Source organism: Lissotriton vulgaris, chromosome 2_1, assembly GCF_964263255.1.
Source record: "Lissotriton vulgaris chromosome 2_1, aLisVul1.2, whole genome shotgun sequence".
In the NCBI taxonomy this organism is placed as follows: Eukaryota; Metazoa; Chordata; class Amphibia; order Caudata; family Salamandridae; genus Lissotriton; species Lissotriton vulgaris.
In genome coordinates this window covers 866,851,024-866,870,101 of record NC_141687.1, presented here as the reverse complement: position 1 = coordinate 866,870,101, position 19,078 = coordinate 866,851,024, and the positions used below count along the sequence as shown (strand labels likewise).

General features: G+C 46.2%; 1 protein-coding gene across 8 annotated transcripts in view; it reads right to left on the bottom strand.

Moving 5' to 3' along the window:
* Positions 1-8,601: 8,601 nt before the first annotated feature.
* The window catches only part of FN1 (fibronectin 1), a 160,988-nt gene continuing 150,511 nt past the window's right edge, over positions 8,602-19,078 (bottom strand). For all 8 annotated transcript variants that reach the window (XM_086956347.1, XM_086956348.1, XM_086956350.1 and 5 more), the window contains 3 exons: positions 15,140-15,246; positions 14,448-14,564; positions 8,602-9,374 (listed from right to left, as the gene is read on the bottom strand). In XM_086956347.1, coding sequence (XP_086812473.1) covers positions 9,306-9,374; positions 14,448-14,564; positions 15,140-15,246 — 293 coding nt within the window. In that variant the 3' untranslated portion in view covers positions 8,602-9,305. The remainder of the gene's footprint in view (positions 9,375-14,447; positions 14,565-15,139; positions 15,247-19,078) is intronic.

Sequence of the window (19,078 nt, the reverse complement as noted above, 5' to 3'; positions counted from 1 at the left end):
GAGACAGTATAGTAATAACATCTCAAGAGCAAGAATGTGCATACCTGGATGGCGGGATGTAGGAAGGCTCATCTTACTGAAAGATGGCGAAGCACTGCCTGGCCCACTGCCGCATCCTTCTGGAGTTAGATATCCAGGCAGTAGTCTCTGGAGAAAGTGTGTGGTGACTTCCAGGTCGCCGCTCTGCAGATGTCCAAGATTGGCACTCCAGCGAACAGTGCTGCTGACGTGGACATCGCCCTGGTGGAATGAGCAGTGACATGATCATTCAAAGGCCGGCCGGCCTTGTCGTGGCAAAATGAAATCGCAGAGGAGATCCATCTGGAGATGCTTTGCTTCGTGAGAGGCAGGCCCATTCTCGGTCTGCTGTATGCCACGAACAGTTGTGAAGATTTCCTGAGAGCTTTAGTCTTGTCGAGGTAGAACTTTAGGCATCTCATAAGGTCCAAAGAATGCAGGGAGCGTTCCGCTGCTGTTGAAGGGTTGGCAAAGAAGGACCTAAGGACTATTGGTTCATTGTGCCAGTCCCGATTGAGCCAAATGCATGAGGTATGGTAATACCTGTTCAGGTATGATGGTGAGTGGTTGCAGGCCCCGGTCCGAACACCACATGCAGAACCTCTTCCATTTTAGAGTGTAGGTTTTGTTTGTACTGTCCGCCCTTGCTTTAGCTAATACATCCCTGCAGTCCTGTGGGATATTCAGGCCACCGAACTCTGTGCTCAGGAGCCAGGCCGATAATTTGAGCGATTGTAGGTTCGGGTGCTGTACTTGCCCGCTGGACATCATCAGGAGGTCCGGGTGCTGCCTCAGGCGAATCGGTGATCTGATGGATAGTCGAAGCAGATCCGAGAATCAGTGTTGCCTCGGCCAGAACGGGGCAATTAGGATCAGGGTACAGGGCTCCGCCTTCATCTTCCTGAGGAGCCTCGGGATCATTGGGAATGGAGGAAAAGCGTATGCAAAGGCGTTGAACCATCCGATGGAAAATGCATTTCCTAGTGACCCTTGTTGGGGATGCCAACTTGCGTAGCTTGGGCATTTGGCGTTCCCCTTGGTGGCAAACAGGTCGATGCTCGGGACTCCCCACTGCGAGAAGATGTGAGTCAGAGCGCTGTCGCAAAGTTCCCACTCGTGGGAGAGGAATCTTTGCCTGTTCAGGGCATCCACTATGGTATTGTCCTTTCCGGGTACATAGTCCGCTTTGAGCGGGATTCCGTGCAGCACTAGCCAGTTCCAGATCTTTTGCGATTCGCGTGAGAGAGCGAACGCGTTCCCCCTTGTTTGTTCAGACAGTGCATCGTCGTGGTGTTGTCTGTCCTGACGAGCACCGGGGAGTTCTGGATGCGTGGTAAGAATGCCTGGAGAGCTAGATACACGGCTCAGCTCCAAAAGGTTTATATGGAGCGATTTTTCCTGAGTGTCCCATTTGCCGCTGATCTGAAGGTCCTGGAGAACAGCGCCCCATCCCTCCAGGGAGGCGTCTGTGGTTATCACCAGAGGTGATGCTGGAAGGAGAAACGGTAACCCTACGGTGAGATTCCTGAGACTTCTCCACCATTCCAGACCTTTGGACATTTTTGGTGTGATCCGAATAATGTCTTCGAAGGAGCCAGTACTTTGAGTCCATTGGCTCGTGAGTACCTCTTGCAACGGGCGCATCTTGAGTCTGCAGTGCGGGATGAGGAGTATGCATGAAGACATCATCCCTAGGAGGGAGGTGTAAGTCCGAACTTTTAGGTGTGTCTTTGTCGCCACAGCCGTGGCCAGAGACAAGATCTTGTCCGTCCTCTCCTTCGAGGGGAAGGCTCTTGTGCACTTAGTGTCCAAGGTGGCCCCTAGGAATGTAATTTTCGTTGTGGGGACCATGCAGGATTTTTTGAGATTGAGTGTTAATCCCAGCCTCTGAAAAAGATTGGTGCAGGCGTTGGAGGATTCGGCTGCGTCTCCGTGTGAGGGTGCTTTCACCAGCCAATCGTCTAGGTAGGGGAAGACTTGGTGACCCAGTTGACGTAGGAAGGCTGCCACCGGCGCAAGGCATTTCGTGAAAATGCGCGGCGCGGACTTGAGTCCGAACGGCAGGACTTTGAACTGATAGTGTCGGCCCGCCACCTCGAACCTCAGGAATTTCCGGTGACTTCTGAGGATGGGGATGTGGTAGTAGGCATCCTGGAGATCTAAAGATGTCATGAAATCTCCTCTTTCTAGAATGCCCAGAATTTCTTGAATCGTCACCATCCTGAACGACTGGCTCCGTAGGAAGGCGTTGAGCGCCCGGAGATTAAGGATGGGCCTCCATTTGTTCTCTTTCTATCGTACAAGAAAGAAGTGGGAATAAAATCCCTTCCCCCTTAAGGATGCTGGCACTTTTTCGATTGCTCCTTTTTGCAGCATTATCGAAAGTTCCTTGAGAAGCAGGCGTAGGTGTTTGTGCGCCCGTCTGCGTGGGGGTGTATTGGGAGGGATGGAGGTGAATTCGAGAGAATGGCCGAATCGAATAATTTGAAGAACCCACCGGTCCGTGGTGGTGTATTGCCAATTGGTGAGGAAAGGGGTCAGTTTTCCTCCAATTTGAAAGGATGGAGAGGGTGGTTGGACTGGCTGGAGTAAGCGGTCACTGATGGCCGCCAGCACCCCTCTTGGTATTTTTTCCCCTGTAGTTAGATCTTCCAAATGAAGATTGGCGGCCCTGCTGCTGTTTGTGTTGGTATTGGCCTTTGATATTGTATGAATACGAGGACCTGTTCTGATAGGAACCTCGATAAGAGGACTGACCTCTGGGTCTGTTGCCTCGAAAGGACTGGTTTCTAGACTGTAGAGTGCCAAGTGCTCTCGCCGTGTCTGTGTCCTTCTTAATGGTCTGCAGTGCCTCGTCGATTTTTTCCCCGAAAAGGTGCTGTCCGTCGAAGGGCATGTCTAGAACCTTCGATTGTACTTCCTGACGGAATGATGTCGCTCTCAGCCACCCTTGACGTCGTAGGACTGCAGCCCCCGCAAGCTGACGGAAGCCTGTCATGGCTGCGTCGATAGCACAGTCAATTAGTTCTGCCGCCGAAGATTGACCTTCCACCAGGAGAGCCTTTACCTCACCCTGGACTGTGTCAGGCAGTTCCTTCACGTAAGGGGCTATGTCCTCCCAGAGTTGGCGATTGTAACGTCCCAGCAAGGCAATGGAGTTGGCTACCTTGATGGTCATGGCCGATGTGGTTGTGAAGCGTTTACCAATCGTGTCAAGTTTCCTGCCTTCCTTGTCCGGGGGAGCGGACAGTGGGGAGGAAGGGTTGCGGGAGTGTTTTTTGGGCCGCCTGTGTCACCACCGAGTCTGGTTTGGGGTGACCATTAAGGCAAGCCGCCGCAGTAAGTGGGGCCCGGTATTTCTTGTCTAGGCGTGGGACAACCGCAGGTACAGAAGCAGGTGTCAGCATTAATTGTTTCCGTTGATTCCACGGTCATATGGAATCTCTTCGCTGCCCTCTCTACCAGTTTATGGAAGCCGGCAATGTCCACAGGCGGGGAGTCCGCTTGACGTGGTTGTGGTGAAGCTGGGGATGATGCTACATAGTCATCCTCTTCATCCTGGTCCGAGTGGTCCGAGTGTATCTCCTGGACCTCTCCTTCCTCCAATTCCTCCTCATCCTGATCTTCGTCTGAAGAGACCACCACCTGAGGCTGGACGTCGTGGTGGGTTTGAGGGGGAGGGTGAGTTTGTCTTGGGGCGGACACTGGTACTTGGACTGTAGGTGTCTGCTTCTCCTTGTCCCCAGGTGTATGAACCGTAGGCGCTTGACCGCCTCTGTTTGCATCTGGAAAGCGTTGTTTGTAATCCTGTACCAGGAATGTCAAGTCATTGACAAGGGTCGCCGGTAAGCATATCATGGGGGTGACTTCCTTGCGGACACTAGTATGAACAGAGTGTTCCTGAAAGGTGAAGTCTTCCTGTTCTTCATCAGTGCTTTGGCACTTGATGTTAAGGTCCGAGACAGAAGTAGCGGGGTCCAGGTGGTCATCCTCTTCGGATTCTTCACTTTGGAAGATTTCCTGAGGTGGCTGTGTTTCTACTTTGCTCGGAGATGTTGTTTCCGGGGTAATTTGTAGGCTTGCCCGACTTTGCATCTGAGCCAGTCGTCGTCGAGGGAGCCGTCGACGGCGGCAGCATGAGGGTCGAGACTTCCACCAGTTTCGATTTTTTCCATGGCTCAGTCATTGCCATCTTCGTCGTCGAGTCTTTCGTCGACGGAGTTTGTCGTCGACGACGGGGTCTTCGACGACGAGTCTTTCGTCGACGGAGTCGTCGAGGTCCTCGTCGAGGGTGGAGTCTTGGTCGTCGACGACTGTGAAGTCGTCGTCGACGTCTTCGTCGACGGTGTCTTCGTAGACGACGTCCTAGTCGTCGAGTCTCTCGTCGACACCTTCGTCGTCGACGGTGGGAGCATTGGCAACGGCTTAGACGACGATGGGCTCGTCGACTGTGTAGTCTTGCTCGTCGACGACGATTTTAGGAGTATAATAGAGGAAACAGGTCTACCTGAAGATGAGGAAGATGTAGTAGTCGTCGTCGACGCTGAAGGCGACGCTGATGTGGTAGACACTGTGGTTGTGACTGAGGTAGTCCTCTGGCCATGTCTAGATGACGGAGCAGGCTTCTTAAAGGTTTGATCCTCCTTAGCAGACACTGAAGATGTCGCAGATCTCGCCTCTGAAGACTTCCTGTGGGTCTTCTTAGGAGGAGTGTCTGAGGGGCCAGGGGAAGACACCCGAGGCCTCTTTTGAGAGACAGCCGAGGTCCTGGAAACACTGCTCACAGAGGAGTCCAGATTGTCTGTCCTTAAGCCTGTCCAGCCAAATGAGAAGGCGACCTTCCCTATCTCTCACGGTCTTTTTAGGAAAAGACCTACAAATTTTGCATTTGTCGGAGAAATGGTCCGGGTAAAGGCAATACAAGCACAGGTCGTGCTGATCATCCACATGGATCCTTTTCTTTCCACAGGAAGAGCAGGCCCCGAAAAGGGCTTTCTTCTGTGATTCAGACATGGAAGAAGCAGTGGAAAGAAAACACTTACTGCCCAGACAGTGTAGTGAAGTAATCCTTGAAGAGTTGAGGGTTCAGATATCACTTTCAAAGAAAGTTAGTTGAATTTGAAGAAATCCTGAGGAGAGCTCAGGCTGGAGACTCCCTAGCACAACGTGCGGTAGAAAATCTGAGGGACTGAGGCTCCTCCCAGGAAGGTTCTAGAGGGAGGTCGGAGCTGATTGGCTCACTGAGAGTTTGGTCCTTTTTACATAAGGACAAGGAAAGGCTACTAAGGGGAGGCCCTTAGGCCCTTTTCTCTATGTAGGTCTATGGACATTACTTTTTTATGTACCGGAGGCTCCCGTCTCGACGACGGGGAATGATTCAGGCATGTAAATCTATGAAAGACACCCCTAATACTGGATAATATACAGTTGTCCTTATGTTACTAACAATCGACCCAGCAAATCTGCAGGCAGGATGCAGGGTGTGCCTTGTAGTACCCATCAGGGTCTCGCGCTCTTATTATAGATCATGAAATCAGGTCCCCGTGTCCTGTGCGACTCAGCCGGAAAATCATGCATCTCAATAGGGATTTTGCGGAGTCCCAAATTATCTTCCCTATGCAACACCGTTCACTCCGCCTGAGCCCACACCTGGAGCAACAGACTATGCCACCAAGGGCAGCGGTTCGCCGGACTTCCAGCATCTTGAGGAATCTGGATGCGACTGCATTTTACCCCTCCTAAATAGGAACAAAATTAAATCCTCCCTTGTGTGCATCACTGTGCGAGCGGTCAGTTGGGTTGTGACGCCTTGCCAGTAGCTGGTTAGGAGTAGACAGGTCCACAAAAGGAAGAAAGTCAGCATTGCGCAGGTGACATCTAGGACAAATAGCCTGAAAGTAACAATTTTAATTTTGGCCAAGGTGAGGTACGGTTTCTCGACAATATAGTATTGAATGAGGCAGAAGTGTGTATGTTAGGGACTCTGACTTCTCCAATAGGATGGCCCAGTCGATCTGTACAGGGACGAGCCAGATTCTCCTCCCAGTGGTGCCATAAGAGTGGTGTTGCCATGTGTTGACATCTAGCTTGCGACCCAGTATGCAAGTTTCCTGCCAGTTCCCATAACATGAAATTATTGTACGATAAGGTGCATGGAATGTTCCTGTAGCATTTTGCCCCATTTGGCGCCTAAAGTAGTAATAGAGTTGTAACAAAGAAATTGACCTGGGTGCACCCCTTTATCTACTAGTGTGTCATAAGGTACTAGAGCACCATCTCGGTACAGGTCCCGCCCAGAGTGTGAAAGCCAGCCTCTAGCCAGGCATGAAGATCTATTGTGGTGGTGGCGCAGCCTCTAGGTATGCCGAGCAAGGATATTGCAGGCGCGTAGAGGGTAATCACCGATTGGGTAAGGTACTGACTGTAGCAAGGTAATGAAACATTAAGAAGCAGACATTCCAGTAGTTTCTCACTGGTGCAAGGGGGAAAGAATCAGACGACCGCTAGGAGAGTCCAAGCCAGCGACAGTGACTGTGTCCGATAGGTCTGAGCCCGCCAACCCATTGGAGTAGGCAGAAAAGGTAGTATTGCTCCATATTTGGGACTGCAAGACCACCCTGGTCTTTTGGCAACAGCTTTGACAATGCCACCCTGCAACAAGAGTCGTCCATTGACTTCAGTTCTCTTGAAACTCATGAGAGAAGGGAAGCAGGACCTATAAGGGGACCACCATCACGAGAAGGGCATTGTGGCCCATGAAAGACAGTGGAACGTGCACCAGAAGGAAATCTGACCCGATGAGCATAATAGCCCATGCCAGATTACCGTCAAACAAATGGACTGGTCACTTATACACCCCAATTCCCAGGTAGTGAAACGGGTCAGGTTACTCTGCCAAGGGAATTAAACAGTAAAATGATGCCCTCAAAGCAAATCTGATCACTCTTTCTTGGGAAGAAAGAAACAGCTTATTTTTTGATTAGTCTTAACATTTTAAAGCCAAGGCAAACATCAGGGAAATATTAAGGCAAGTGACTTTCACTTTGCTAATTTAGACAAGTTGAACAAAAACATCTGTCTCACCTCACCCTCCATTAGATGTCAAACCTAAAATAAACTAATTATGAGGCACATAAGTCTCACATCCACTGTCAGGATGTGAGAATAAGGCCCAACTGCTGCATTAGAGTGCGTATGAGACTTAATTCTTCGTCTTGTCAAGGTTCCCCATTCTGAGATAAATGTAAAGATGAAGTTGCGATCAAAATGCAGATCCGCAGCAGCGGATTCAAAGGGTCGTTGCTAAATGGACAAATATGGAAGAGACTGACTTTAGGAATTGTCCCATCTGGTCAGACAAGATGGGCCTGCTAGGAGTATTGGCAATGATTGCATGCCCGAGTGGAATATCGGCAGAGATGCCAGAAACACACTGGACCATTTCAAGTGGTTGATCAGCAGCAACCACCCACCCTGGTAAACAGTCAGCACAATATTCCATTTGTGTGCATGTGTAGGGCAGGCAGGGGCCAGGCCCTTTGGAAGTGGAAGGTTGAGCCTGGGCAATTGCTCACTCTGCCCTAGTCTTAAAATGGGTCTGCAGTTGAGCCAAGCCCAAACAATAGGTTTGGGCTCATCTCCCAAGTACCTTTCACATATATTTGGGATGTAAAAAAAAATTAAAAAAAATTAAAAAGTGTAAGAACATGATAAAGACTTAAAAATGTAGAAATTGTTTAACATATAAAGGTGTTTCAATTTAATACATTACATTACTACATTACAGTGACATTAATGTCAGTCAAGTTAAAGTTTCTAAACCTGAACTTTGAAACATTAACCCTCCCTCCCGACAATGCAATGCAGGTACAGACTGACACTACCACAAGTCTGAACCTGCACTACCTTCCGCTTGATCTGTGGCTGAATGGCCTTGAAAGCCAGGAAAACGGTCTTAAGTACCAATACATTTATGCGTTTTACTACCTCTTACAGGGTGCAAATGCCGCCGACATGAATGTGTGGGAAGCAGCCCATTAGCTCCCTCTCTGCCATCTTCAGATTTTTTTTATGCTGTTGGGTCTGGAATGCAGTCATTTTCTAGGCATAAGCCGGACATCAGTTAAGGCGGGGCATAGTAACCAAATGGTTGATGACACCCAAGAAAAGAAACGGGACTACTCCAGACCCAACCACTAGATGGTGGACTGCACAGCATGTGAATCCAGAAATATGCAGAAACCCAGTTTACACCAGTGATTTCCTTTGAGGCTACTGGATGGAGCAATCTTGTGGTGGTGTGTGTATACATATGAATAGGTATCTGGCAAGACGGATGTTCCAAAGGTAACCCAACACAGGGTGCAAGGTCAGGGTTGCCATTTGTCCTCACGTTCTCAAGATGATAGGATAAGAAGCTGTGACAAAGTTGCAAGGAATATGCAGAATAGGAATGGCTCAAACTGCCGGAAGATAGAGATCTCACTAGGTCCACCCATCTGGGAAACACATACACAGAACTAGTGGACGGCATAGATATTGAGAGGCAAGAATCTGTCAAAAAAACTTGAAAGAACACTAATCCAAAGATCATTTTTTTATTAAAAGTGTTATCTTTCCACAGTAGTAAAGCTTTGCCATGTACAGTATAAAAACCACAATTACACCAAATTCCGCATGTAAAATTTGCTAACAAAATTTTTTTCAGTACAAATTTTTCAAAAGAAAAATTAAAAACAAACAAAAATAAGACACAAGGGAGGGATAAACTGATAAATAACACAAAGGCGAAAAGATGTAGATAAAAATTATTACTGAGAATCACAAAAATTAAGTACCAATGATCACTGTTTTGGACTGGGATGGCTGGTGTGGGAGGGTCATCTGATGTAGTTTCCAACTTGGACTGGCACCAAAAGAATTAAAAGTTCCAACACAACGGTTGTTTCTGAAGGGAAATTGGGATTACTTTCTTTGAATCTTCTTCCTGTGCTTCCAGTAAAAATACTTTAAGTGTCCCTGAATCCCTTAGTCCCCACTGCAGAAACAGATTAAAAAGCACCTTTAAAAACGACAAAATACTGAACGGTATCCAACACTTCAGGGGTGAGAAGTCTTTAAAAATAAATGTTCAATTAGTGACACTTGGGTGAAGCTGCAAGCAGAGCTGAAGGTGGGTGATTAGTTGCCCAAACAGCAGAAGGCTTGGTCCGATATCACTCCTCTTCTGTAGTCATACTTTCAAGGCGAGTGGGGACAGAAGGTATTTTTCTGCATATTCTTGGCTTTTAATTTCGTTTTGTAGGTTCTGAATCAGCCTGCAAGGGCAGGTAGCATTCGATGGGGCATTTCAAATTCTGTTAAAGGAAAAAAAAAAAGTCAGTAATACTCCAACTGGTGATACACTGAATGCCTGCATGAGAACTGATGGAATCGGAGAACGAGGTAAAGGTTTGAATGTAGGCATGAACTCCTTAATTTTTTGTGAATACAACCCCTTGAATAATGCCCACTACACAAGTGACATGGACGTTTGCCATGGACCCCAACACAACTGAAGAAAAAGACCCTCTGTTCTACTTTCGGGTACTAAAGGTAGCCAACATTGTGGGGTGGGGTAGAGGGCTACATTCCTACCTGGGTCTTAGGGTCAGTGAACATCCTGCACTAATGATATCTGCAACCTTGCACTGCATACAATATATACAGTTTGTTCAACGCAACTCTTGTTCTTTAACTGATGCTATGGGCTCATTCAAACAGGAATACGCCTTGCTCTACAGCTCATTACTACTACAACAGCTTTCCTCTGTTATTGGTTACTGAGATTCTAACTTGTAGAGAGACAATCAGAAGCTACTCACATGATACAGTCTTTCCATCATTTCCCTCACCTGCACACACTGGATTATTTCTTGTCCCTCCAAACCCCAATGATAAGCGTAGCACAAGTCATTTGGACTCTCAATGTCAATCCACTTCCTTTGTGTCACATCGACCTTTCCAATTTCATTGCTCTCCCCAAGAACCTAACGTCATAGTTTCCTGAACCAACATGAGATCTGGTCCTTTACTAGGTCTACATCTGAAAGAATTTTCTTCAGACTTTTACTATGAATAAGAGTACTTTAAAATATACTGATAAAAATATCCAAGAATTTGCACGCTAAAACAAATGGATAATAAGCTTCTATCAGACATTCTCACGTTAAATAGGTGTTTAGTGTAGGCTTAAAGTATTGATACGGTGGTGTTGCGGTTATCCCCCCTCACCCACTTTTTGCCCCCTTTTTAGCTACTGGATTGCGATGGACAGTGCATGGAGGTCTGCTAACCAGACCTCGATGCCAGTTCTCCATCCCCAAAATAAGGATTGTGGAATTGTGCTACAATTGGCTTATTTGAAAAGATTTGGATTGGAGGGGTGAACAGCTGTGTTTTTTTTGTACTTTGTTTGATTTTTGGGTTCTCCGCAGGTGGCGTTATTATCCCTCAAAACGCCCCACTGATACAATTGGCTTATTAGCACATATGCCCCTGTGATATTTAGTTCCCAATACTGGATACTGTAAGTGAGCAGGGAAGCTAAATTAAGGTATGTACTGGGCACTGGTCAAAACAAGCTCCCCAGCTAAATAATGGTTTCACTGAAATGGGGTTTGCTATCAAACACCTCATATTAATAAACCTACACTGATCCCAGTGATGGATGTATTAATACATGAATCCAGAGGTTACTCTAGAGGTACCTCCTGAAACCTACCAGCCCTCTAGTGTGTTGGCTGACTGGTTCAGTGCAGCCTGCCACCACAGACTAGTTTTTGACCCACAGGGAGGTGAGCACACTCTCGGGAGGTCAGAAACAATGCCTGCTCTGAGAGCAGTTTCACACCACCCACAGGAAGGCTGGTAATGTCTCATCTTAGTGACAGCAGAATGAGGAACTCTGGGACAGGGTTATGCCCATTTGCTCAAAGGAAGCGGTCATATAGGGGGGGGGGGGTGTAGCGACCCCAGGGAGGGGTAAGTAGCCCATTGGACACTACCCTAACACCCCTAAATGTAGTATTTAGGGGAGCCCCTGGCACCAGGAAATCAGATTCAAGAAGACCTAAGGCCACTGAAGAGCTGCAAGAAGCAAAGACTGGAGAATGAACTGACTTGGCGCCACCCTGTCTGCTGTTCCCACCAGACTGCACTAAAGTCATCGCGTCCTGCAGCTGCTAAGCATCCAAAAGCCTGAGAGGACTGCCTGCATTTAACAAGTACTTACATGGAGTAGCAGAGCTGCCTACCTGCATCTTGCAGGCACTCAAAAAGAATTGAGGAATCCGGACTGTCACAAAGCGGACACCGGAAAGTCCCACTGCACTGGTGCCCTCTAGCCAGAGTTGAATAGGGCCTATAGTGCCAGTATGGTCCCCTAACCCTCCAGAGACAAAAACACCTTGGGTTTGCCCAGAGTGGACTCACCGATGCCACAAGTGTCTCCAGTGACGAAAACCAGACTCCCCAGAACACCTCTGCACCCAGACGCCCTGGCCTGAGAAGGGGACCAAAGGTGTCTCCACACCCCTGAGCATCGTGAGACCCCCCCCACCCCCCCAAGCCCCCTTGCTTTTCAGCTCGACTCATCTCCCAATCTCAGCCTTTGCATCCAGACAGTTTCCCATTAAAGTGAATGGGACACCAAATGCCATAACCCCTCTGCACCCAGATGGCCCAGAGCCTTGAGGTGACTTGTTTGGCTTTGGACCTTGCCCCATAATCGCCTTTAGTCAAGGAGATTGGTCCCGCAAGTCACTGCGAAGTGCTAGAATACAGTATATGTTTTGCCCCCCATAGAACAACATTACCACTCCCAAAACTGCATGGCCAACTTTTGAAAATAATTGAAATTCATAACACGAAGAGTACTTACCTGATTCCAATAATCTTGGTATCAAAATTTATACAAAAGTAAGTTATTTTTGTAAATTGGTGTTAGATTTCCTTGAGTGCGTGTCTTCCTTACTGCATTTGTGTATGCAATAAATGCTTAGCAGTACCCACCGATATGCCTAGCTGCTCATCCACATTACCACAAAAGAACATTTGGGGTGGAATTTGTGCCCCTCTTTCCTTTCAGGTTTGCCTGGACTCTTTATACAGTGGACCAAAAATACACTGTGAAAAGACAGCTTTCTACACAAACTTTCACTGACCTGTACAAGTCTAGTCTGTGGATGTCCTGAAAATCGGACATGGACTTGTGTTAGACAGCTCATCACTAGGACACTAGAAAAACCGATTTGCTACTTCTGAAAGCAGATTGTGGCCTGAGAAAACACCTTCCAATCAAACTACACTAATCCTAAAAATGAACAGCAGCGAGCTGGTTAACACAATTGTCAGAGTCATCTATAGAACAATTAACATATTCAGAGGTCTACACCATTGGACGCAGTCCTTGGACAGCGTAGCCATATTATACATGGCAGCATTTAAATACGAATAGCACTTTAGTTTGGTTGCAATTCTACATGTTAAAATGAGATTATGGGAATTGGAGGAATTAGATAGTTTTCTTTAGATAGTTGGACCCATTTCAAACAATTTAATAAACCTCTAAAGTGCCAAAACATTGTACCTATATTTGGTGTTAAAGATTTTTTTAAGAGTAAAGGCTGATATTCCCACGACCTCTTCAAATTGAGGCAATGATTTGCTTTTAACATGTAAAGGTCATGTAACAGCAATGCTGCTCTTGAGCCCTAGGATGCATTTTATAACCAGAGGTTCTTCTAGCCTTGGTTATGCATCATAACTAGGGCCCCCGGTTTTATAGTATTTTTTACATTTGCCTGTATTTATTCATATTTATTTTGGACTATCTTATTGGTATTTATCCATATTTATTTTGTGAACAAATGGAGTCGTAAAATGGTATATTTGTCTATTTAACTCTTACACGTGCACACATACATGGATGCCCGTCACATTTTAGCATATTAAGCAGCCACATATAACAAAACACTACGCCCACAGGTGGATATTGGTCTACTAAAATTTCTTTAAAATATGCCTGTATTTCAGGAAATCTGACCCGGTTTTGTAAGTCCCCACTATTGGTCTGCTCAGCTTTTGCCTGGAATTCATGACAGCATGGCGAGTCACTCACAAGAAGCACAATCAGTATTTTTGTGTTTTAAATTAAATAGACTAGAAACATTTTCTGTATGTATCCATCTGTAAAAATGGAACTGGGAGCCTTAATCATAACATACTGAAATCGGCTTGAAGGATTCTCTTCTAGATTTAAAGTGTATTGGTGAGCCTTCTACGAACTGAAGAACGAATCCTTTGCAGAAACCTATGGGGACTAAAGTCTTGGTCACCGAGAGCGGTGGACAGGGTAAACCACCATAAGCTTGGTTGAATACTTCCTGGACTATGCATGACCTCAAGAGGACTTCTAGATCTTTTTGACCATGGCCTCCCTCCTGACCCGCACTACTAGGACATTCCCGGAGGACACATGATCTCTTTCTGGACAGTTGAGTCCGAGGATTATGTCAGACGCCCGGCTGAGCTGCTCTGTTCAGCTAATGAGGAGATAGGACTTTGTTCACCCCTTGACCATCACCTGCCCAGTCGGACCTTAGGGACAGTTTTTCTCCCCGTTCACCCACCCTTCCCCTCATTGTATTCATGCCGTTCTGCTTTTGCCTTGTTCTCCTTTCTATACACGGTCTGACAGATACATGTTGGTGCTTCCTTGAGAGCTATAGGTGAGACGGGCCTCGGACGACCTCACTGGCAGTCACCTACTCATTCTTCTCTGGGCTGACTTTACCTCGGTCTTATTCCTTCCTCCCCCTCCCCCTCTCCTCTCCGACCTCTCCTGCTAATGGGTCTCATATTTGATGCAACGTAAATTGTTATTATTGTTGTAACTTTGCTGACCTTATGTAAAGCGCTCGGATACCTAAGGGTCTAGCCAGCGCTATATAAAACTCTTTAAATAAATAAACTTGCCACGGTTGCATATGTGACAACCTCATGGTCTTCCCCTACCACCAGCCCCTTTTCCACACCCAGCAGGCTTCTCTCAATAAGCCAGTTATTTGGCAACAAAACAGCCATGTTAAATCAGGACTACAGCCAACTGGCTATGCTCGTAATTCCTACCAATGAAGTCTTTAAACTTCCTCCATTTCTTCTGTAAGTGCTGAAGGGTTAACAGAGCTTTAACACTAAACTATTCGGTTTGTGTTAGCACGCCTTCCCTTGTCACTACTTTGGCATTCAATGATCTTTCATCAGTTTAACCTTCAGACCACAACATTTTGTAGCCTAGGAACACTGCATACCCAGAGTGCAAAGTGAGCAAGGCCAGGTCAAACTCAAAATTACAATACCACTGCTAAAAATACGATGAGTAAACTTACAAAGTTTGCGTTTTGCTGATATCTCTGTGAAAAGTGAGAGATAGTTTGCCCAACCACACCATCAGCATTGGGAGTCACACCAGCACCAGGTCTTCGACAGTTATCACAGCGCCAGCCCTGTGAGCAAACAAAAGATGAAATTAAGGACAACTGAAAAAAGCTACAATGGAAACAGAAGTAAATGATCAGAAGCAGTGTAAATGCAAGTGTAACAGGGCAATTTCACATTGTTTCTTATATATCATGGTCTTCAAAAGTTGGCAGAACAGGACTACCTTCACTCAGCCTGTGTATGTTTCTCAAACAAATCTGTTGTGCATTTACAATTCCAGCAATGTAACTATGGAAGTCTACAGCAACTCTATTCAGCTAGCCTTCACCCTCACCCTAAACTTTCACTGTCCACACCTATAAATCCTGAGTTTCTCAACACCAATCATTTAAAGGTAGAGTGAACCATCAGTCAATTGGGCTTGCTTGGGCCTTACCAAGCAGATTACAAGATCCACAATGAATTCAGATTGCAGTTGCTGAACAAGACTCATTTGCAAAGCTACTTAAGTGTCAGTATTATGTGGAATGGATTTTGTGGCTCACAATACTCCACTTCATTTCAACAAGGTCTGCATGTTAACATTGTTGTCCTGCTGGCTATTAGGTTACAAAACCTGGAAGTGCACAAGCCGGCTTACCTGCTGCCCTCCATAACAGGTGCAGGAACAGATCGCTCCCAAATACTCCTTCTGCCACTGCTCTCCTACACGGTACATCTTGCCATCGTCATAGCACGTTGCTTCATCTACAGAAATAAAAGTAGAGGCATTCAAGCCCATCTCAATTCCAATCATGAACCTTTCCAAAGGTAGTTCAGACAACCACAATCTAATGTGGTCATATGTCCCATGCAGGCCATTTTTTCCCTACGTTAGCATGAGCATGTTGTAGACTGCCCTCTGCTTTGCGGACGTTAATATACAAACATTTTACTTTGTGCCACGGTGTACTTTCACACAGTGCTTGCTGTTTTCACGTTTGATCTGGTCTACAGTGTGCAGACTAAATCCCAGGAAATAACCAAAACAGTGCTCCTTGTTATTCTGGTCAGACCCCAGCACCTAGCCAAAAACACAAATGCAGCTGTTTGGGAACTCCTACTTTTGATATATGCGTGTGCACAGATAGGTAACACTTGGAGAGGGATCTTTCCAGGGAAGACATTGTGACAGCACTAGCGTTGTAAAACTTTCATCTGTGCATGCTAAGGTTACATGGTCTGCTGCCAACACCCAGAGATCTTCTGATATATAATTTTGCTTCTGTAGAAAGGGAGGTTAGGCTATCCAGTCTTATACAATGACAGCTCCTTTTATGATTTATGGACCATTTACTATGCTGACCAGATTTGTGTTAGGCATTTTGTTACTTATTGTGGCACGTATACTGCATACTAGAACACAATAGTTAAAATAAACATTTTAAACTTCTCATGTCTGTCGGAATTTATTGTGGACTAGTAAGAGTGCAAGAGTGAGTCCTGCAATTGAGATTTCTGAGAGGGTCGGGAATGTTTGGTTATGGGGAGTCTAATCACTTGTGCCTCTGTGAATGAGTAGGATTGCAAGTGAGAAACTAGAGCTAGTCGGTCCCGGTCTCATGGGTACTCCAGTGGTATACTGACTTTGTACCTGCCTACAAAGTTTCTATGATCCCAAGCATAGTTCTGTGAATCTGCTGAATCCCTGAAACAATCTCATTATGAAACACTAACAGCTGGCAAACAGCTTGCTAACCTCAATGTTTGGTTCCTGCAAAGATGTCATACCTATAGATAAGCTTCGTCATGATCAGCATTACTTGGAAGGTGTTGTGAGAACAATGTGCATTGTGGCTCAATATACGCTGTTTCAATGCACTTAAACACATCTGCTGCAAGTAGGTGCAAAGGCAGGCATAATCAAATGCAAAATCACAAATCTAGTTCAAATCTGTGACTTTATGCTTGCAGGCAATACAAAGCATAGCAGTTCGTGAGAGAAGTAGGATGGGTGACCAACCATATTGCTATTCCATGTTGCAACATTTTCTACAAGCCAGTTACTGCATAGTTCGCTTCCAGACTTCTACACCAAAAAGCAGCACTGTCAAAGCCATGTCTCACCTTTGCGAGCTACTGGCTAGATCAAGGCCTTTTTGGCATGCTGTGCATCATGGTGGTGGGTAAGTGGGAGCTACAGAGGTGTTATTTTGTGGGCCAGCACATGCTCCATTATGCATGAGCACCTGCAAAATGACACATGCTTTTTTTTTTTTTTAAGATTACCTATCCAAGCTAGACCAGTAAATAAATACACTTAAAAAACAGAAATGGAAGTAGCGCAAAGGTGCTAGATGATCCATCATTAATTGATGACTGGTCCTCTGCAAAATAAATAAAAAGACAATGGTGAGGGGGAGGGGAATGAGGGACACAAGGGTGGGAAGGGGCATCGACGGGAAGCAGGAAGGTGGAATGGAGCAGCAGCACTCCTTGGAGAAAGCAATTAGGGGCTGCGGACAGGAAGCATTCCAGGGAGAGCGCTACAAGGAGAAGCACACAAGGGCAAGCACAACATAGAGAGGTGCGGGGGAAGTAAACAGGTAAGAGCGCAACATGAAACATGGGGTGGGATGTAAGACGAATAGGAGAGGGACAGCTGAAAACTGCATGGCCCCAGGGTGCTCAACAACAAAAAAATATATAAATATATCTCCTGAAAAGCAACAGTGGAAGGACAACTAATGAGACTATGCTCTGAGGGAGGGACAGATACAGGAAGAGGAACTTAAGCCCACACAAGCTAAATAAAGCAAGAGAGGGACAAAAAGCCAACCAATGGGCATACTACAAGCTGGCAATAGGTCTTTTAGTAGTCAGACAGCTAGCACGGTCTGGTATGTAATAGCTAATATTAAGCTTTATAAACCCCCACACTACACTATAAAGGCAGATTTGGGTACACCTGCCTATTCCATCGTTCATTAGCAGGGTATTATGCAGAAATCCTGGGACATTGCATACAGTCAGTGTGATCCAGTGTGCTGTACGCCATAATTTATGGGGGGGGGGATATTGATGGAGCAAGGATTCGCATGTTACGCATCTTGCTTGTATTCATGAACCTCGAATAACGTTGACGGCATAACCAACATGTTTGTCTTATTAATATTGCCCTTTTAAACTATACTGGGGTGTCCCAGTGATGCTTGCCTATGTGTTTACTAATCCTAACTACACTTGCATATAAAATGGTCGCCGCTTTGCGGGATTCTAGTCTGCGCATGCGTCGGTCATACCCATGTGATGTGACGCACTCGCAGTTCTGGAGGGAACTTGTCGTTCATGCGCAGTACTGCTAAAGATGGCTGCTTTGTTTCTTACATGCTCTTCGCTTGCACTGCTGCTTTAGCTCAGCTGTTTTGTTCTGCTTAACTCCTAATGCTATAGTTATTATAAAGTAAGGGATGTAGTATAGCCAATCATGGTATACAGTGTATTCATTTTTTCCCGTGTTTCTAAATTGTTTTCGCTTGCTTTTCATGTAACATTCTTCGGGGGCCTGGGAGAGAGGTGCTACTCCATCTTGGAAGCCCGTGCGGTACCAATCACGTGATGGGGACAAGAGAGACATACAGCAGTGGAACACAGCCAGCTGGCTGCCGAAGCTAAGATGCTCATGGGAACCTGAACTGCGCCCCAGCACGAAGATACTAACCCGTACCTGCATCTGTTACATTGTAATGTTTTCCTGTATACACCATAGTTTTCTTAAACTCACATGCCATGGGAACTGGAATGTAGAGGGTGGGTTCAAATATTGAATATTAATTATGAGAATGTCTTAAAATCAGGAGGTACAATGACCTAACCACCTCCCGTGTCCAATCAGAAGTTGGGGATCCTTACACTTGCAACATTGGTGGGTGGTACACTGACCCGAAAACAGTATAACTAGCCTAGGTTTAGCTAGAGAAATTGTCCGACTTGTCCGAATAGCTGACCTGTCACTGACCCAACGAACTCTATAGGTGATTGATACAGAGAGCTGCGGAGCACTCTGTCCGTTATTTCCACAAACTCAGTCGGGTGGGGAAAAAAAACCTTAAGTGCTTGGCGAAGCACTTTGCTGGGAGATACGAGAACCCAATCGGGTTATTGGCAGATTCCTTGCAGAGAGGGAGTAGCGCAGGCGTTGCATCCGAAGCTGCAGGTGTTGGTCGTACCCTTTGGTGAGCCCAGTCCTGATCCAAATGTTGAAGTTATCCTGGCCGGACTGTCCATGAGCTGTACCTGCTCGCCTACTGGCATCCTAAGTCCTTGAGGGTCCTTTCCCGCCTTTCCCAACTGACCCGTGGCCAGGGTTAGTCTCCATCCTGTTCTAGGTAAATATATTCTGTGTGGGTGTTGGTCTATCTAAACCTTTTCTCTCTCCCATCTTAAATAAAGCAAACTTGCCTATGTCAATTTCCCTGTCTTTATATAAAATGTGACTTTCATGCAAAGTGTTTACTAGCATGTTCCATATTTTCTCCCCCACCTTTAGTCACACACTGAACTGTTTACATATATAGTATGTCCCATTCTTACCCTCCCT